This window comes from Rhea americana, unplaced genomic scaffold, assembly GCF_003343005.1.
Source record: "Rhea americana isolate MKP2758 unplaced genomic scaffold, rheAme1 scaffold_42, whole genome shotgun sequence".
Lineage (NCBI taxonomy): Eukaryota > Metazoa > Chordata > Aves > Rheiformes > Rheidae > Rhea > Rhea americana.
In genome coordinates this window covers 1896384-1912018 of record NW_028186557.1, presented here as the reverse complement: position 1 = coordinate 1912018, position 15635 = coordinate 1896384, and the positions used below count along the sequence as shown (strand labels likewise).

Here is a 15635-nt window from a genome sequence, read left to right as displayed (position 1 = left end):
TTTTTTTTTTTTTTTTTTTTTTTTTTTTTTTTTTTTTTTTTTTCCACATAGCAAAAAATACTCTGAGGGAATTTCAGCTGTATTTAACACTTAACTTGAGGAAGCATCTTCCATTCAGCCAGCAGCCCTTCTGTCCTGTTCTCTGTACTAATTCACAAAAGCGCTTATGCTGCCCTTGGCATTGCACTATCCAGGAGCTAATACCGGAGTATGAGGTCCTACCAGCTCCAAGGTACTCTCCCCATTGCCTGCTCCATGCAGGGAAGACAAGCAAGCACATAATAACCTCCCTGCGCAATATCCTGGTTTCCCTGGGAAGTAAATCCATGCATTTGGTCCAGAAGGGAGCTGTAGCATGGTTTGGCTGTATGGTTTGTGCAAGCAAGGGACCAGCACCCTAGGGCACACTGCAAACCCATCTGCTGACAACACCAGAACAGCCTGACTGATAAATATTGTCCCTTCCAGGGAATCCATGGATACGAGCTTTCTGGTAGCCCAGACTGATAGCTTTCAGATATTTACCTTTCTCTAATGGACAGGACACATATAAAGACTGTGCCTCAAGCTAAGATAGTTCTCTATCTTCAGAAGTGAGGGACAACAATTTTAGAAATAYAAATCACCATGCATACACCAATGGAAAAAATTGTTACAAATATTTAAAWACTCAGGAGAAAAATAATAATAATAAAAAATCTAGAAATGCTTCAAGTGACAAGAACCTCCAAGAGAAAAACAAACTTCCAGTTGCTATAGGATTTTAACTAGGTTAATAACCACAGGAACTTTACATGATCAAAATTTTTGGCTCCAAAAATTGTATCCTCATATATTACTCATTAAAAAAAAAAAAAAAAAAAAAAAAAAAAAACTTTTTTTTACTTTTTTTAACTTAAAAGTTGAGGGTGGGGGAGACAGAAAGACAATGTGCTTCTGTACTAGATTTAAAGTCTCAGGCAACTTTATCTGTTTATTTTAACAAAAAGCTACAGCCAGGTTTTAGAGATTCTGAGCACGTACTTCTCCATTCCGGTCYAATACCTGTAAAATTACTTGGTTCCTTAGTTTTTTACAGTGTCCATTCCTACATACCTATACTTGAAGAATTCACTGCATGGCTTTGGTTTAAGCAGCATGAATTTCATTATATGTAATGTTTCCCAATTAGAAAAAAATGCCATGTATTTTTCTGACTTCTGGGCCTGTATCATCCCACCGATTTTCTTTAATACAGTCTGTATCCCACCAAGTATTCTACCTTCCTCTTTCTTAGCTCATTTTTCTCAAACCTATTTTGCCTTGTTTTCCTACTCTCTCAACACTTAGTCACTTAATTCCTCATCCATCACATCCACCTAGATCACTCTAAGCTGTGCAAGATACCTTGCTCTTGTTATCTTACCTGTCCCCATCCTTCTCATATCACACAAATCCCTYGGAGCACATTTTAACTGCCTGGTTCTGTACCTCTATGCATGTAYACCTGCAATTCTAATTCTGCATCAAATCATCTTAATCCTCATCCTGTTCTGAATTTGTGTCATAACGCTTCTCATAATATCATTCTACTGAGGCTCTACCTYCATTCAACAACAAAATAACTTTGTTTTGCAGTCGTGTTTGCCTCAGGTGGGAATTTCACAAAGCTCCAGCCTTGCTAGCATTGCTCACGATGGAGATGACCCTAGTTTGGTCAACACTGACCGTATTTGAAGAACTTCAACTCAGTGAAAAAATCTTACATATTTGTATTTCCGGTTCCTTTGTTTAATCTTTTAGTATCTTTCCTTAATTCTGGCTTTATAAAATAGCACTCAAGTGCATGAGGCATGTTCCACAATGACTCAGTCTCTGGGTGAGAACCTACAAGCACCTATATCACATATGTGGCATAAATCTCCATATACACGGGTGTGTGTCTATATATAGGTATGGCAAGCTGGCTACCAAACAGCTATTCTGAAGTAGCTGATACTGGGCTAGCAAGTTAYATTTTACTATGTCTGGGTCCAAGCCAGATCCATGTGCACTGTGAACTGAGAACCAGTCACGCAAACCTAGAGAGCCAGAGCGTATCCTTCCTCGTCCACGGGAAATCTACCCACAAAGAGGAAAAGAGGCTGCCTGCAACGGTTTCCTCCTACCCACCCAGTCCCTTAACAACTAACAAASTACATTTGATGCCTTACATGAAAAAAAGGAGGGATTGGAGGTAAGATAYATGAGAGGAGCAAATTTGGAAAGTCATCTTTCACTTAGCTAGCTTTTAGGGCAATTCACTGAGATTTGGGTCCATTCTTCACCACCACACCAAGAATCTCAAAAGGCACCACAACTTCTCTCTGAAGACTTTATCATTAACCTCTGATTTTCTAGTAATTTTTTCTGAAATGCCACAAACACTAACTTTAATACTAAAGACATACTCTTTTACCTAACCCTCATGGCCAAGAAGAAGAGCTATGAACAGCCAGAATCAAAAGCTAGAAACATTTTTCTCTCTTCTGCTTGCCTTAAGGAGGAAATGCTCACCTTCCAATGAGAAACACTCTCCTTTAAAATGATAGGAATATTTCTCAAAAATCTTTCAAATTAAGCTTATCAGTTTACTTAGCCTCTGAATAGCGTTTGAGCAAACTGCTGCTAGTGAGCCGAATGGTTATATACCGTAACAGAAGTATCAGTTCAAAAAATGCTAAACACCAAATGAAGACAAAGAACATTAATAACTACAACCACCTAGAACACACAGAGCAGCTTCAATGACTTAAATATCATAAATGAAGACAGACCACCACAAAAGACTCTCCTAGAAACAGAAAAAGGAAAAATTTAGATGTAAGGATGAAAGATCGTCTGTTTACATACCCGTTTGCAAAAACACTTCAATTTTTTTCAGTGCTAGAGAAAGCTGGAGTAAAAGGGACTTTGAAATCAAGAATATTAGGCAGTTATACTCTGGTGTCAGCCAGAGGTTCCAGGGCCATAACACACAATATTATGAGAGAAAAGTGCTACTATTGSTTCTCTTATTACAAAGGAGTTTATATTTCATTTGTTTGAAGGTCAATCATAACACTGTAGCTCATGATAATTTTTATTGTAATTACATTTTGGGTCAAGTTTGCCACTTTAAATATGCCTCAACTGCAACGTGCTACTCCAATGATTTCTTTACTGTCATAAATACTGCGGACGGTTTGCTTCCTATGCATATTTTAGAGAAAGAGTTTAAACTCTGTTTAAATCTGYACTACTTGGAATTGGAAATATTTTGTTTGTTTTACATACTAAAGCATGAAAATCTGAAGATAACACTGCATTTCTATAAAAAACAGGTTCCTCTTACTCTGAAACCAGTAACTTAAAAATCTGTATTATATTTACAACCTTGATAATATCACCTCCTTACACAGCCTCACTGTACAACCCAATTCCAGACGGGCAGCCCTCATATGATCTTGAATTTAAGCTGCAAGTATTATCACTTCTGTCATATTTGCTATAAATAAAATGGAACGATGTCAAAAGATGGTACTCAGCACAGAGACAGGGATGGCATCTAAAAAGAGCTCTACAAAATCTGTAGCAAAATCTGTATTAAAAAATAAGCATATAGATTTTACAAAGTGAGGATGCATAACTGTAGAACGTCTTTTAAGAATTAAAAAAAAAAATCCACAATGTTCTAAGAGACAACTGTTAAAATGTTAAAAAATGAACAGAGATTTTATTTTTTCATCTGTTTAGGGTCCTAAAGATAAAAGGCTCTGGAGGAAAATTAAAATGAGTTCTAATGCCATTATAGTTGCATTTTAATAATGAATTTTGTCTACACTGACTTGTGCATGCATTATTTGTCATAGTTATTACTTGTTTTCCGTATTATCTTAGGCTGCAAGCTTGATTTCTTAAACGTTTATATGTTTAGCAGTTAAAAAGCTTTAATTCAGTATCCCTTTAAGATTTGTACCTTTTCTCTCCTCAAACGTTTCCTAAAATTCTAGYAGTAACTCAAGAACTGCTTATAAAAAAAAATGTTTATAAAAACAGATCATGAGAAAAATAAAATTCCAGCATAGTTCAAAATGTAATCCTAGGATAGGATTTKAAAAACGCTCATTCACAGGCATTCTCCACCTCCATACAAGTCAGTGGGAAAATTGCCTCTGGCTTCAGCTGGAGCTGAGTCAGAGTTTTGACCCCTTACGCAAACCCGTACCAGTCTGCCCTGGAGTGGATTTAGGAGAGCTTAAAGGCGATGACTGGTGTGAGCCTGAAAGGGAGGCTGTGGAGGGGAGACATCCCCACCGGTCCAGCTCACTTGGAAGCAAACCTGAGAACACTCTTTTGGATCATCAACAAAGTGATTTTAAAAATCAACGTATACCTCTGCACGTGCATACAGGGGTACTGAAATGACAACAGCCTGTTCCTCCTCTGACATCGGAAAACCTCTTGGATACAGCCCAACAGCTTAACGCCATCCTCCCACACCCGCACAGAGCTTCAATTACCTGCTGCGGCTGTCAAACGACCATGATYCTAAATCAACTCAAATTAAGACAACCCAGCGCATTCCACGTCAGAAACGCCAAAAACCGCTCACCTCATCCACATTCTCAAAGGCATTGATGATGTCGTAAGGTAAACAGGACAGAAGGTCGATCACAAACCACGTTTTCAGGTAGTTCATCCTTATGAGTTTGGGGTCGGATATAACCTCTCCACCAGGGCCAACAAAGGTCGTATGAAAGTTCAAAACAATGTCAACTAGAAAAATAACGTCTACAACACTGTCCAACACAAGCCAGGCAATGTTGTTCTGTTTTGTCTTGAAGGAGACATTATATGGAACCATAATTGCTGTGTAGAAGGTTAGAATTAGGATGACCCAGTCCCAAGTGGTCTTAAAAGCACAATAATGTAGTATAATGTGTGGTGGAGTCTTTGGAGCTTCTTGCTTGTACTGAGGAAGAATATCAGATCCCAGCTGGAGGACCTATAAGAGAGAGAAGAACAAATGTTATTCTTTTCAATAAACACGTTCTAATTGGGCCTAATGGGTTTCTGTAGGAAACAGTACAAAGAAGGGAATGTATCCATTATACATTGGATATTCCAAGTCAACCCGCAGTTTCTGAATTATTTTATTTATTAATCTTGTGAGTTCATCAGTGCAAAAGTCTGATAAGGATGGGTGGAGGCAACTAACGCTCAACAACTGGGAACAGCCCAGCATACAGCAGTAATCTTACATAAGGCGAGGTCTTTTGCAGGTGCACTGAAGGAAGGGCAGAGAGTCAAAGGGTAGCGCCCTGCCGAGCACCAGGCTGTGGGTACTGCTGTGCCAGGTCATGCCCTGCAGTTACAAGCATGAGCATTCATTCATACCGGCAAGTGTTACAAAACTAATCCTTTGTGCCTGTCCTCTGTTTTGAAACCACTGCTTAGCCAGAAAAATACCCTATCAAAGGTAAACTAGGCTTCAGCCTTATAAAATGAAGTATTACATGCACAGCTTCTACCCTAACCCCCTGACAATATTATGCTTCCTTCCTATTTTCTTCAAAAAGTTGTTGCTCTTACAGTTCAATATCATCAATGAGCTGTTTTTTTATTTCTTATAATTAACTTTTTTTTAAAAAAAGCTGCATATTCCTATAATCTGCTGCATGAGGATTTTTGTAAAATTTGGAAATGGAAACACTGTAAAGGAATCAAGCCAAATTCACTAAAGACATTCTTCTTAGCTAATCTAATTGCCTCTTATCTCAGTCCAGTGCAAGAAACAAAAGCACAAAGGAACACACAATGTGGTAATATATTCAGCTGACAACTGATTTTTGTGTATTTTGGAAATAAAAACACATTTCAGATTTTTGGCTCTGGAGTGCATATAGGATAAAATAAATATTTCCAGTGACTCTGAAATTCATTTCAGCGCTTCACCTGTCCTATACTGGAGCTAATGCACCATATTTGCAGGGACAGTTAAGACTGCAAACAGCAACCTCAGATGGGTAAAAATGATCAAATGCATAGTGTTTGCTCAATGAAAAGGAGTAAAGGGCTCTGAATGAACAGATCAACATGAATCGAAATATCACAATACAAATTTTCTATTAATTCTTTTCATTCTTATTTTTAAGGTAAAAAGAAAAACAATTACTGAGATCAGACAGTACAAGTCTTTCACTCCGTGTTAGGAGGATTTGGTTTCCCATTACGCCTTATCAGGCCCAGTGTCAGGCTGTAACCTAAGGGGATGCAAATCTACTTGTGCCTACCTGTTCCCATCCTGCTTCAAGTCAGAGTTAGCAATAATGATCTGTACAAAAAATCAATTAAGCTCATTGCTTTGATGGAAAACTAACCCATCATTACATCAGAGCTATTTGTTTTCCACAGAATCAGCTGAGTTGAATAAATTCATTCTGTGACCAGAAAATCACTAAACTCAGTACAGGGGAAAAGCAGGGAGAGTGTGCAGCAGAGACGTCCAGGAGACCATGTCTGCTCCATTTAACAGCAGCCTTGAGTTAGACCAGCTTTGGTGTACCATAAAACCACACTTTGAGCTCTYGCCCTCTGGCAGTGCACACTGAGCAGCAAGAGACCCCTAAAGACATCATCCTCTAGGAGTGACAGCTAAAGATACCAAGGTCCACAGGAGACCGTTAAAGATACCAACTTCCTGATGTCCTTCCCCAGCTGACCAGGACAAGCCTTACAAGCGACTTTCCTACAACAACCCAACTAGCAATGTTCAGCTGCCACTGCGGCACTCTGAACTGTCATGCTGCCCCAGGGCTCCTCCGTGGAGTAAAAGCAATGCCCAACATAAGCACTTTTTCACAACAGCCTCCTTTGTGCAAATCCATGAAACATCTTTCAATGCCAAAATTCTCCCCAATATGTAACACACAATTTTTGGCCTGTGCTTATGACTCCTAATCTGGTGGCTATCTCCAGTTCYCTCCTTTCTGTGGAATCATCTGTGGACAATGTAGCTCTGCACTTTATTGTCTAATAAATCAGGACTGGTACTCCTTTCCTTGGCTTCCTCGGGCCTCTTTGTTCCCTGCCTCCTAGCTGGGGCAGGAGCTGGAAGTAGTCTTACTCTTGTTAGTGCAGTAAGTTTCTTAGAGCTAAAGCAGAATGCAATGTAAACATGCTTGATAGCTCCCTATGCCTCTGATGGAGGAGTGTTTAGGGGCTCCCATGATACTGTAAAGGCATAATTATTATTATTAACATAATATCATGCTGAGTTTGACATGGTGTGTGGGTGGCAAGTGGCTGTGGAGACCACTGAACTATAATGATTATTTCTTCCATGCTGCATAAATTTTTAATTTTAAACTACTAAAGAATACATAATACCTTATTAGTCAGCTGTATTCATCACAGACCCTCTGAATTATTCTTGTATACAACTAACAAAGATGGCTGGTAACAGCAGGCAGAATGCTCTTCCATGGATAAGCTACCGGATAACATTCCTCCTCAGACACAAAGGCAAGAAAAATGGGCCAGGCAGGCAATGATGGACCTCAACCTGGCAGCAGCAACCACATCTATACTGCTGACGGTGCTTTGTGTAAGCAGCCCGTAACACGTTATACGGGAAAAAACCCCACACTCCTCAAGYAATCCATTCCAGGGTGTCACCTCCTCCCTGACCAGGGACTTTCCCTTTGCCTAACCTAAATCTTCTTGCCGTGACTTTTTCTCTTGCTTGAGTGGACGTGGTGAACATTTTACTCCCACCTTCTTTGCAGGAACTTTAGACGTATTTGAATAGCATTACCATAACTTCTCAGTCTTCCCTTCTCTTGATTAAACAGATATATACATATGTATAAGTGGATATAACTGGATTTGCAGAACACTGTAATGTCATGAGTCAGAAAAGCAGTAAGTGAGAGTAATTCAGCAGTCATTCAAGCTACTCCTGCACTGCTATGGGATAATTCATGGAAAACGTCACATTGCCAACTCCTGAAAACTGTAGGCCTCAATTCTGATCTGATTTTAAGCAGAATCCTTACTATAGATGTGCACTAAACTCAGAAGGGGAACAAAAAACATTTAAAGCTGCCACCAGCTCTGAGCATCAAACTCAGGACAAGCCCTCCGGCACCAAGTGGCTAGGACTGTCTTTTTTACTAGCCCAAATATTTTGACAGTTTCATTACTAACGGACATGAAGATGAAAGCAATACCTCCATTTGATAGTTAACCTGAAGGCATTCACTTGTTGCAACATCTGTACTATTAAGGTGATGTCTGCAACCTGCCAAAGAGTTCATTTCATCATTTTTAAAGGAAAAAGAAAAAATAAAAAAAAAGATGAGCAAAATACTGCAGGAATGACTTCTGCGAGAAAGTCGAGAATTAAGTGTATATGTGGTCAGCGTGCATGTGCAACCCTGGAGATCCAGACAGGCAAACTTCCAGAGAAGGGCACCTGGTTTCTCAAACAGCCCATCTCTYTTAGTGAGACAACTAAATGAGTAGATGACCATCCACCAGGCATGGTGCTCTTCTGTGCAGCTGTGACACCACAAAGATGAGCAAACCGCGCACCCCAAATTAAGCAATGGCAACAAACAGAAGTAGGGCCATGTAAGTAAAAATGACCTACACAGACCATTTTTACAAGTAGAAGTACATGGTCTATCTGAAAAACGTAGGCTTGGCACACAGTGCTTCCTCAGGATGAGCAGAGGACACATTGAAAATAGCAGTTGGGAAAATAYTTCCCTGCAAAAATACTATTTATGAATGGGAGTGGGTTTTCCCCCTATCTCTTCCTGTCAGGCTGGTGTCCTTCCCACTTACTTCAGCTAACCGGGAGTGTTTGTGCACCACCTCGGCTTTGTTCATCGGCGTTAGCTGCTGCAGAACGCTGCGGCTGTTCGTCAAGGCTCGCGTCAACCGAGCAAACTTCGTCCAACCTGCAAGAAACACGAAAATCGGGTCAGAAGTACCTGTACCTCATTCATTCCGAGTAGATCTCCTTCATGTTCACTGCTATTAAGTCTCAGACTTGAGTGGTTTCTCTCTCAATTGCTGCAAAAAACAGCTATAGGCTCCGGGCTTAAAGACCTTGCAAAAGAGGAAAAATACCACTACTTCAAGGCAACTACACGTAAATCTGGGCAGAATCAAAATGCTCTGGCTTGATCTTTCTTCTGCATTTTGGAGGCACAGTTAGAGGGATCCCTGAAATCTAATCCTAAACTACTGAAGTTAATGGAAAGGTTCCCACTCAATTCCAAGTCTGCAAATCCTGCAGAAGTAACAACCTGCCAAGCGACAGAACGACCGCAGCTGTTTCAGGGCCACAGAAGTCCGATGCTTAATTCCTTACTGTTTTTTGCTTCAACGAGAATTTCAGGAACAAAATTAAAAATCATTAAAAAAAAATAATCAGCCAAAATCTTAACAATAATCAGAGTTGTATGCACAACAATGCTTCAGACTAGAAAAAATCCTAAGGCTTTAAAGACAGATTAAACATGAGTTTTTAAAAGGCGTTAAGAAATGTATTTAGTCATTAAACTAATGATAAATGGCTGCCTTAACAGTAGCTTGAAACCCACACACGGGGCAACCCCCAGGGAATTTTTCTTCAACATGYAGAAAGGAACAAACACCCTTTATTACCGACAGCAGCGCAAATCAGGAAACTTGTCATTAAATCATTTCTATTGGAAAAATGCCCATGTGTGACAGCTGGCGAATATACGTCAATGGATGAGGTATTAGATCAGTGGTATCAAAGAAAAGGCTGCGGTTTTAAGCRGCATGGTACCTCTGGGTTAACCAGCAAATTAAAAATTCACACACCTGCACGAAGGAAACACCTTCCCATGAGCACTAAAGTGTGTTTTGTTTTATGACTTTAATCCTTGTTTCAATGTGAGCTTTTTTGCATTGTGGTATTTCCCACAAATTCCACCTGCTCAACATTCAGTTTAGGCAACTCATATATATATAAATATACACACACACACACACATATATATATGTATGTAAATATGTATAAAAAAACATGTTTTAGGCAGGAAAGAAGGTCAGGTGCAGGTTTTACTCTTACCTAACTTAAATGCTGAGCCAGTGAAAATTGGGGGAAATCTCAGATTTGAGAAAAGAAACACAATATTTCTATGTTAGCTTGTTTTATTTTTAAATGCTTGCTGTCTGGTATGAGTCAGAGACATGGAAAGTTAGGGGAKGCCCTGAGAAAGATAAAGGGCAGAGAGCAGACAACACAATAAACCTGCAAGAAAAAAATCATTTATCACTTGGCTTTGCAATTTACTACCTAGATATCACATTCATACAAATATAAATGCACTGTCCATCATTCAGCAATCAGAACAGATCTGAATATCATAATACGTTAGCAGCACAGCACAAGTCATTCGTGCCTGACTACTTAAATATCGCTATCTCAAAAATGCACAGTGAAAAGATGAAAAGTAAAATTTTTCATTCACTTTTCAATCAAAATTTAAACGTGAATTTCTGACACGCTCGCAGGGTTATTCAAACTAGGTATATGTACTATCTGTATTAAACAATGTCAAACAAAACTACAGTGACCCAAGCATGAACTATTTGTTTCTTGTAAAAAAGATCTTGTGGCTTTCCTTCTCCTAATCGCCTTACAACACTCTGGCAGGGAGGGAGCAGTAAGAACTAGTTGAAAAGTAAGAAATGAGAAGTTCTTGCTTTATTTTTCTTAAGCAGTGATTTCAAAGAGCAAGCGAGCGCGGCAACGGCGTCACGACAGCTCAGCCCAGACATTTCTCACAGTTGTTGGAGGCCACAGAGCATCAGGCCGACCTCTTTGGCGCACGGYGATCACGCTGCAGGAACCCGAGACAGAGCGCCGTTGGAGTGATGCCCCAGCAGCACCGCCTGGGCACGAGGCACATGCGTGCACACACACACACACATGCACACGCACACACGTACAGCCTTCCTTGTGGTCCAGGGGGATGGGTTTGGGACAGCCCCCAAGTYTGTAACTCTTTCCCACCGCGCTGGTATGACAGGAACGGGAAGGTCACCAGCAAAACCCAAATTATGGGCAAATTTCTGGATTAATCCAGAATGCGCTCCTTTGCCAGACCTCAACTCTGCCACCTACACGGACTTTTCTGGTGGCAGGAGCTAGCRAGTCAAGGTTTACTTTTATTTTCTGAAGTTTCGGTCACTGATCTGTACACTGATTGGGTGAAGACTGGGACAAAAGATGCGGTCTGGCAATGGCAGGAGATGGCCTCTAGCAACTCTTTCCCACAGYGCTTTGCAGGACAAAGGACTGCACTCACAAAAATGCGGGTTTTAAAAATGCTTCTCCCCTTGTAAAAGCAAAACTGGTGAGAGATCCCTTAATAGCTTCGTAGGTAAGAAAAATGTATTCTGCATTCACCACAAAAAAAATACAGCCTGAGGAAGTTGAGGAGATACCACAAGGCATTGGAACAGCACACACAAGACATGTTCCAAACAGTGACTCTTTTTCTGTAAAAATAAAAGAACTAATACTTATTCAAATACATCTTTTCCATCTTGGTAAGATCACCAACATGGTATGAAAGAAAGAGACCATACATTTTAACATTCTCAGTTACCACTCTGCTTATCTGGTCTGATCCCTTCTTCTCATGGGGCAAATCATTTCATTGTGCCTTTTCTGCACCAAGACCAAGGCTTTCGGTTAGGCTAGAGACCAACCTTTTCCCCTTTTCCAAAAACATTTCCAGCCTCATTAGCGACTTAACATTTTTACATTTATTTCTGCCACGTGAAGCCAACGGGATGGTGGAAGCACAGAACAGGCTAACATGACCTTGTTCTAATCCAGCACAAAGGCCAGCGTTATCCTGCCTACTCCAATCTATCTGTCTGTGATAGCGCAAGAAAGCACCAAGTTCTTTTGCTTCCTATTTGCAGCCCAACAGAATTAAAGACATAGCAACAGCGAGGTGCTGGGCTATGAGTGGGAAGGTGAAAATGAATACAGGCTGCCTYGTGTCTTAAATAATCTCCACAGGGTACATTTCTGAGTTTCTTGACCTTGTTGTAGACTACCTAAGATCAGAATTATATTTAAAACCAATTTGTATGCTTAAATAGACCAGGCACGATTTGCATAGCTGCCTACTGTTGTCAATGCTTCTTCAAACGATGTCTTCCTTTCTCTTCCTCTATACACAGAGATTTAAAAATGATAATTTTATCACATGCATTAGTGACCTCCTGTCCCCATAGATATTTTCAGTCTGGAAGGACTAAAGGAGTTGGGCAAATAGCAGGTGTAAGAGGGAGAAAAAACTACTTGTGAGGAAAAAGCAACACTTCTGATGCTCTCTTCAGCTCAGTTGGATTGTGTCTTTCTTCCATGCCTCCACTTGAAAAATAATAACCTGAACTTGCACAGTTGCACTCAAATACATAGGAACAAAGACAACATGATACCAGATCACACCAGCAGCTGCTTTTGTCTGGAAAAAAAGCCAACCCTGGTATTTCAACAAGAAGTAAACTAGCTTGAATGGACAATTTTGGAGTGATACACACAATTCTTTTCCCCTGGCTCTCTTTTAATTACTTTATGATTCATAGACAATAATAAAAGATTTACACCTCTTCCTCTCAAATAACTCACATGACGCATGTTCACTCTCATGACCCATATTAAATATTTGTTATTGAAAAGGATCCTAGCAATGTATTTCCCTGTTCCTGGCCATTACTCAAATTAACTTCTTTACATACTCAAGAACGCAAACATGCCAATTTAACAACTCCATACAGTTGCAAAGCCATGACACATGAACAAGACCAACATGCCCATGAAAGATAAGAGCACTCTGAAGTAAACTCATCTCTGCTTTGGCCCAGCTATACTATTTTCCTTCCAAGCTGCAGCTTTGCTTTGAGCTCCATSGTTTTAGTCAGGTAGCTTGTACTTAGCCATGTACTTGAGGGAGTGCAGCGCTMAAAACTATGTAGACACCAGCCAACTGAAGTAGGCAGAGAGCCTGAATGCCTTCTGGCCTTTGGGTGAGGGGGAAAGCTTTTGTAGACAGTTTAAGTAYGCTCAACCACCTCTTAGATGCCTACACCACTACAGAAATGATGCGATACCYGAGGAAGAGACTCTATCTCCAGCTTTCTTGTTAATGACCCCATATGCAGGTAAGATATCTTGCAAAGAGTAATATGTTAATCTTCATAGCCCTTCTGACAGTCCTTCCACAGTCAGAAAGTCCAAGCTGCCTTTTACCTGATTCCTATTACTCACTATARCATATGGCTTTATCAGCTGCCATTCTAACAAGAGTAGAGTTATGCCCACACATCTTTCTCCCTGAATCAGTCGCTGTGGTTTACGCTGGACAGCTGTGATGGGAACAACCTTGAGGCAGCTGCTCTTGCAACAGCTCTGCYCCACCACCTCACACTGTAGTCTGGGACCCTCTGCTGCTGCATTCTTGCATTGCCATAGGAGCTTCTCTCCCTGCCCTTCTAGCTACCATTTTTCTTCCCATTAATACCCTCCACAGCTCAATTCATTACACAAACACTCTCATCCATCTCTAGCAAACACAGCTCTTTTCTATTTTCTTCTGTAAGTCAGGAAAATTTCATCTAGGTTGAAGATGCTGTTGCGATATATGGCRGAGCATGAAAAGGATCAGAGTAAAAGCTGTCCAAAGAAAGCACAGCAAAGGAGGCTTCTCCAAGCACCCTCCCTGCGGACATGGCAGCTTAAGGTTCATGAAACATATTATATCAGTTTAAAGCTAAATTCATACATCAGAGTTTATGAAGAGTTTAAAAATCTCAAGGCAAGATGTTAATGTTGTTTACAGCGCATTCACTCTGAAAAATATAGACTTGACTAAGTGCACCTAATAAAACATTACGGTGGCTCTACTGGGTAGCAATTAACCTCTTTGCCAAGGTTTGTCTGATCTTAAAAGGAACAGAAATAATGAAGGCTTTTAAATCAGTGAATCAGAGAACTATCCAGGATCTTAGACTGCAGTGAAAATGTTTAAGTTAAGAATGATGGTCTGTGTAAAAAGCAACTGCRAAGGGTAATTATAGCAATTTTAATGGCGATTCCTGATTGCAGGAGTGTAACACCTCCACACACTAAAACGGTCACTCTTTTCCCCTTGCAGTGGAGCATGAAACAGTTAACTTACTACAATGCTTAGCTAATACATACTCCACAACTTATACACAAAAGCAAAGTAGCAGCAATGCTTGGAATTAGGCAGTCTAGAATTGGATTTAATAATATGCATTATCCTTTTGCATCAATAGTTGCATCTTCAAACCTACACCACCTATAGAAGTTCAGCCAGTAAGATCATTACAGAGGCTGGCAGTTTGCTCTTTGCTGGCGGTGAATTACGACCGAAAGAGCTGATTGTCTCTACAGAAAACTGTATCATCCTGCTGTTGCTTCGTCAGAGAGGGAGAGAGACACACACACAAGACTCCTGAATAAAAGCAATAATAGACAAACAAAGCTCRATTACCTCTGTGATCCGGTGAACCTATTTATCAATTAAAAAAAAAACACAAGTCTTTGTAAATGTGATCCATAATTTTAAGATAAATTTCCTGATTACCACAAGGTAATTTGGGGCATATCACTCTACCTCTCTGAGCTCCAATTTCTTCTCCACAAAATGGAGATAATGCTAATAACCTATTTTGCAAGCCATTTTGAAATCTATCGATGAAAAATTCTTAGATTCATAACCACTAGACTGCATTGGTATACAATATATTTTTAAGCTTGATTCTGACACAGCTGTGACTCTACAGTACACATCTTAAATCTCATGTTTCTGCATCCAAAATGAAACTTGATATGCACACACACACACAAGACAACCAAGARGCTTATTTCCCACAAGTATATAAAAATAATCACAAATTTTGGGGAAAAAAGACTAACTAATTTAAATGTAAGTCATCTATCTTTTAAAAGGAGTCTGTCAGATAGCAAAATGGTGCCATTCAATGGTCAAGGGAAAGGACCACACCAGCCAAAGGCTCAGAATAAAAACAAAGGCAGCAAASAGAAATGGAACGGCAATATACTGCAAAACAGTGGGGTTGGGAGGAAAAGGGAACAAGCATAGGAATGAGAAATTATGACTTATGAGAATGGATATGGAAAGCTAAAGACATAAGGGAAAAGGCTTTCCCTGGCTGGATGTATTACAATAACAATGGAGTTTAAAAAGAGCTTCCAGAGGACATCCTAACGGCTTTTTGTACCCATAGGCAAAAAGGGTACAAAACAAGCAAGCAATTACAGGTTGTTTAGCCTAATCTCAGTGCCACACAAAATGAGAGAAAAGCTGATGCGAGTTTCAATATGTTTATTAAAGAAAAAAAAAGAAAGGAATATAATGAATGGGTGTCAATATAGAATGATGTAAAACGTCCCACGATGTTAATTTCATTATTTTATAAGAGCATAAATTTGATTCAGGAAGACAGCCAAACGTCTTGACAGGACCAGTGGCATGCCAAGCTCAATAGATGGTCAGAGCCACAGCCAATGTAAGCCACAGCCA

At 40.0% G+C, this 15635-nt stretch overlaps 1 protein-coding gene across 1 annotated transcript in view; it reads right to left on the bottom strand.

Annotated features, from left to right (window-relative positions):
- The window catches only part of KCNH5 (potassium voltage-gated channel subfamily H member 5), a 154947-nt gene that overhangs the window by 109179 nt on the left and 30133 nt on the right, over positions 1-15635 (bottom strand). Inside the window, exons 5-6 of the mRNA XM_085314991.1 lie at positions 8851-8966; positions 4613-5005 (exon numbers count right to left, since the gene is read on the bottom strand). Coding sequence (XP_085171117.1) covers positions 4613-5005; positions 8851-8966 — 509 coding nt within the window. The remainder of the gene's footprint in view (positions 1-4612; positions 5006-8850; positions 8967-15635) is intronic.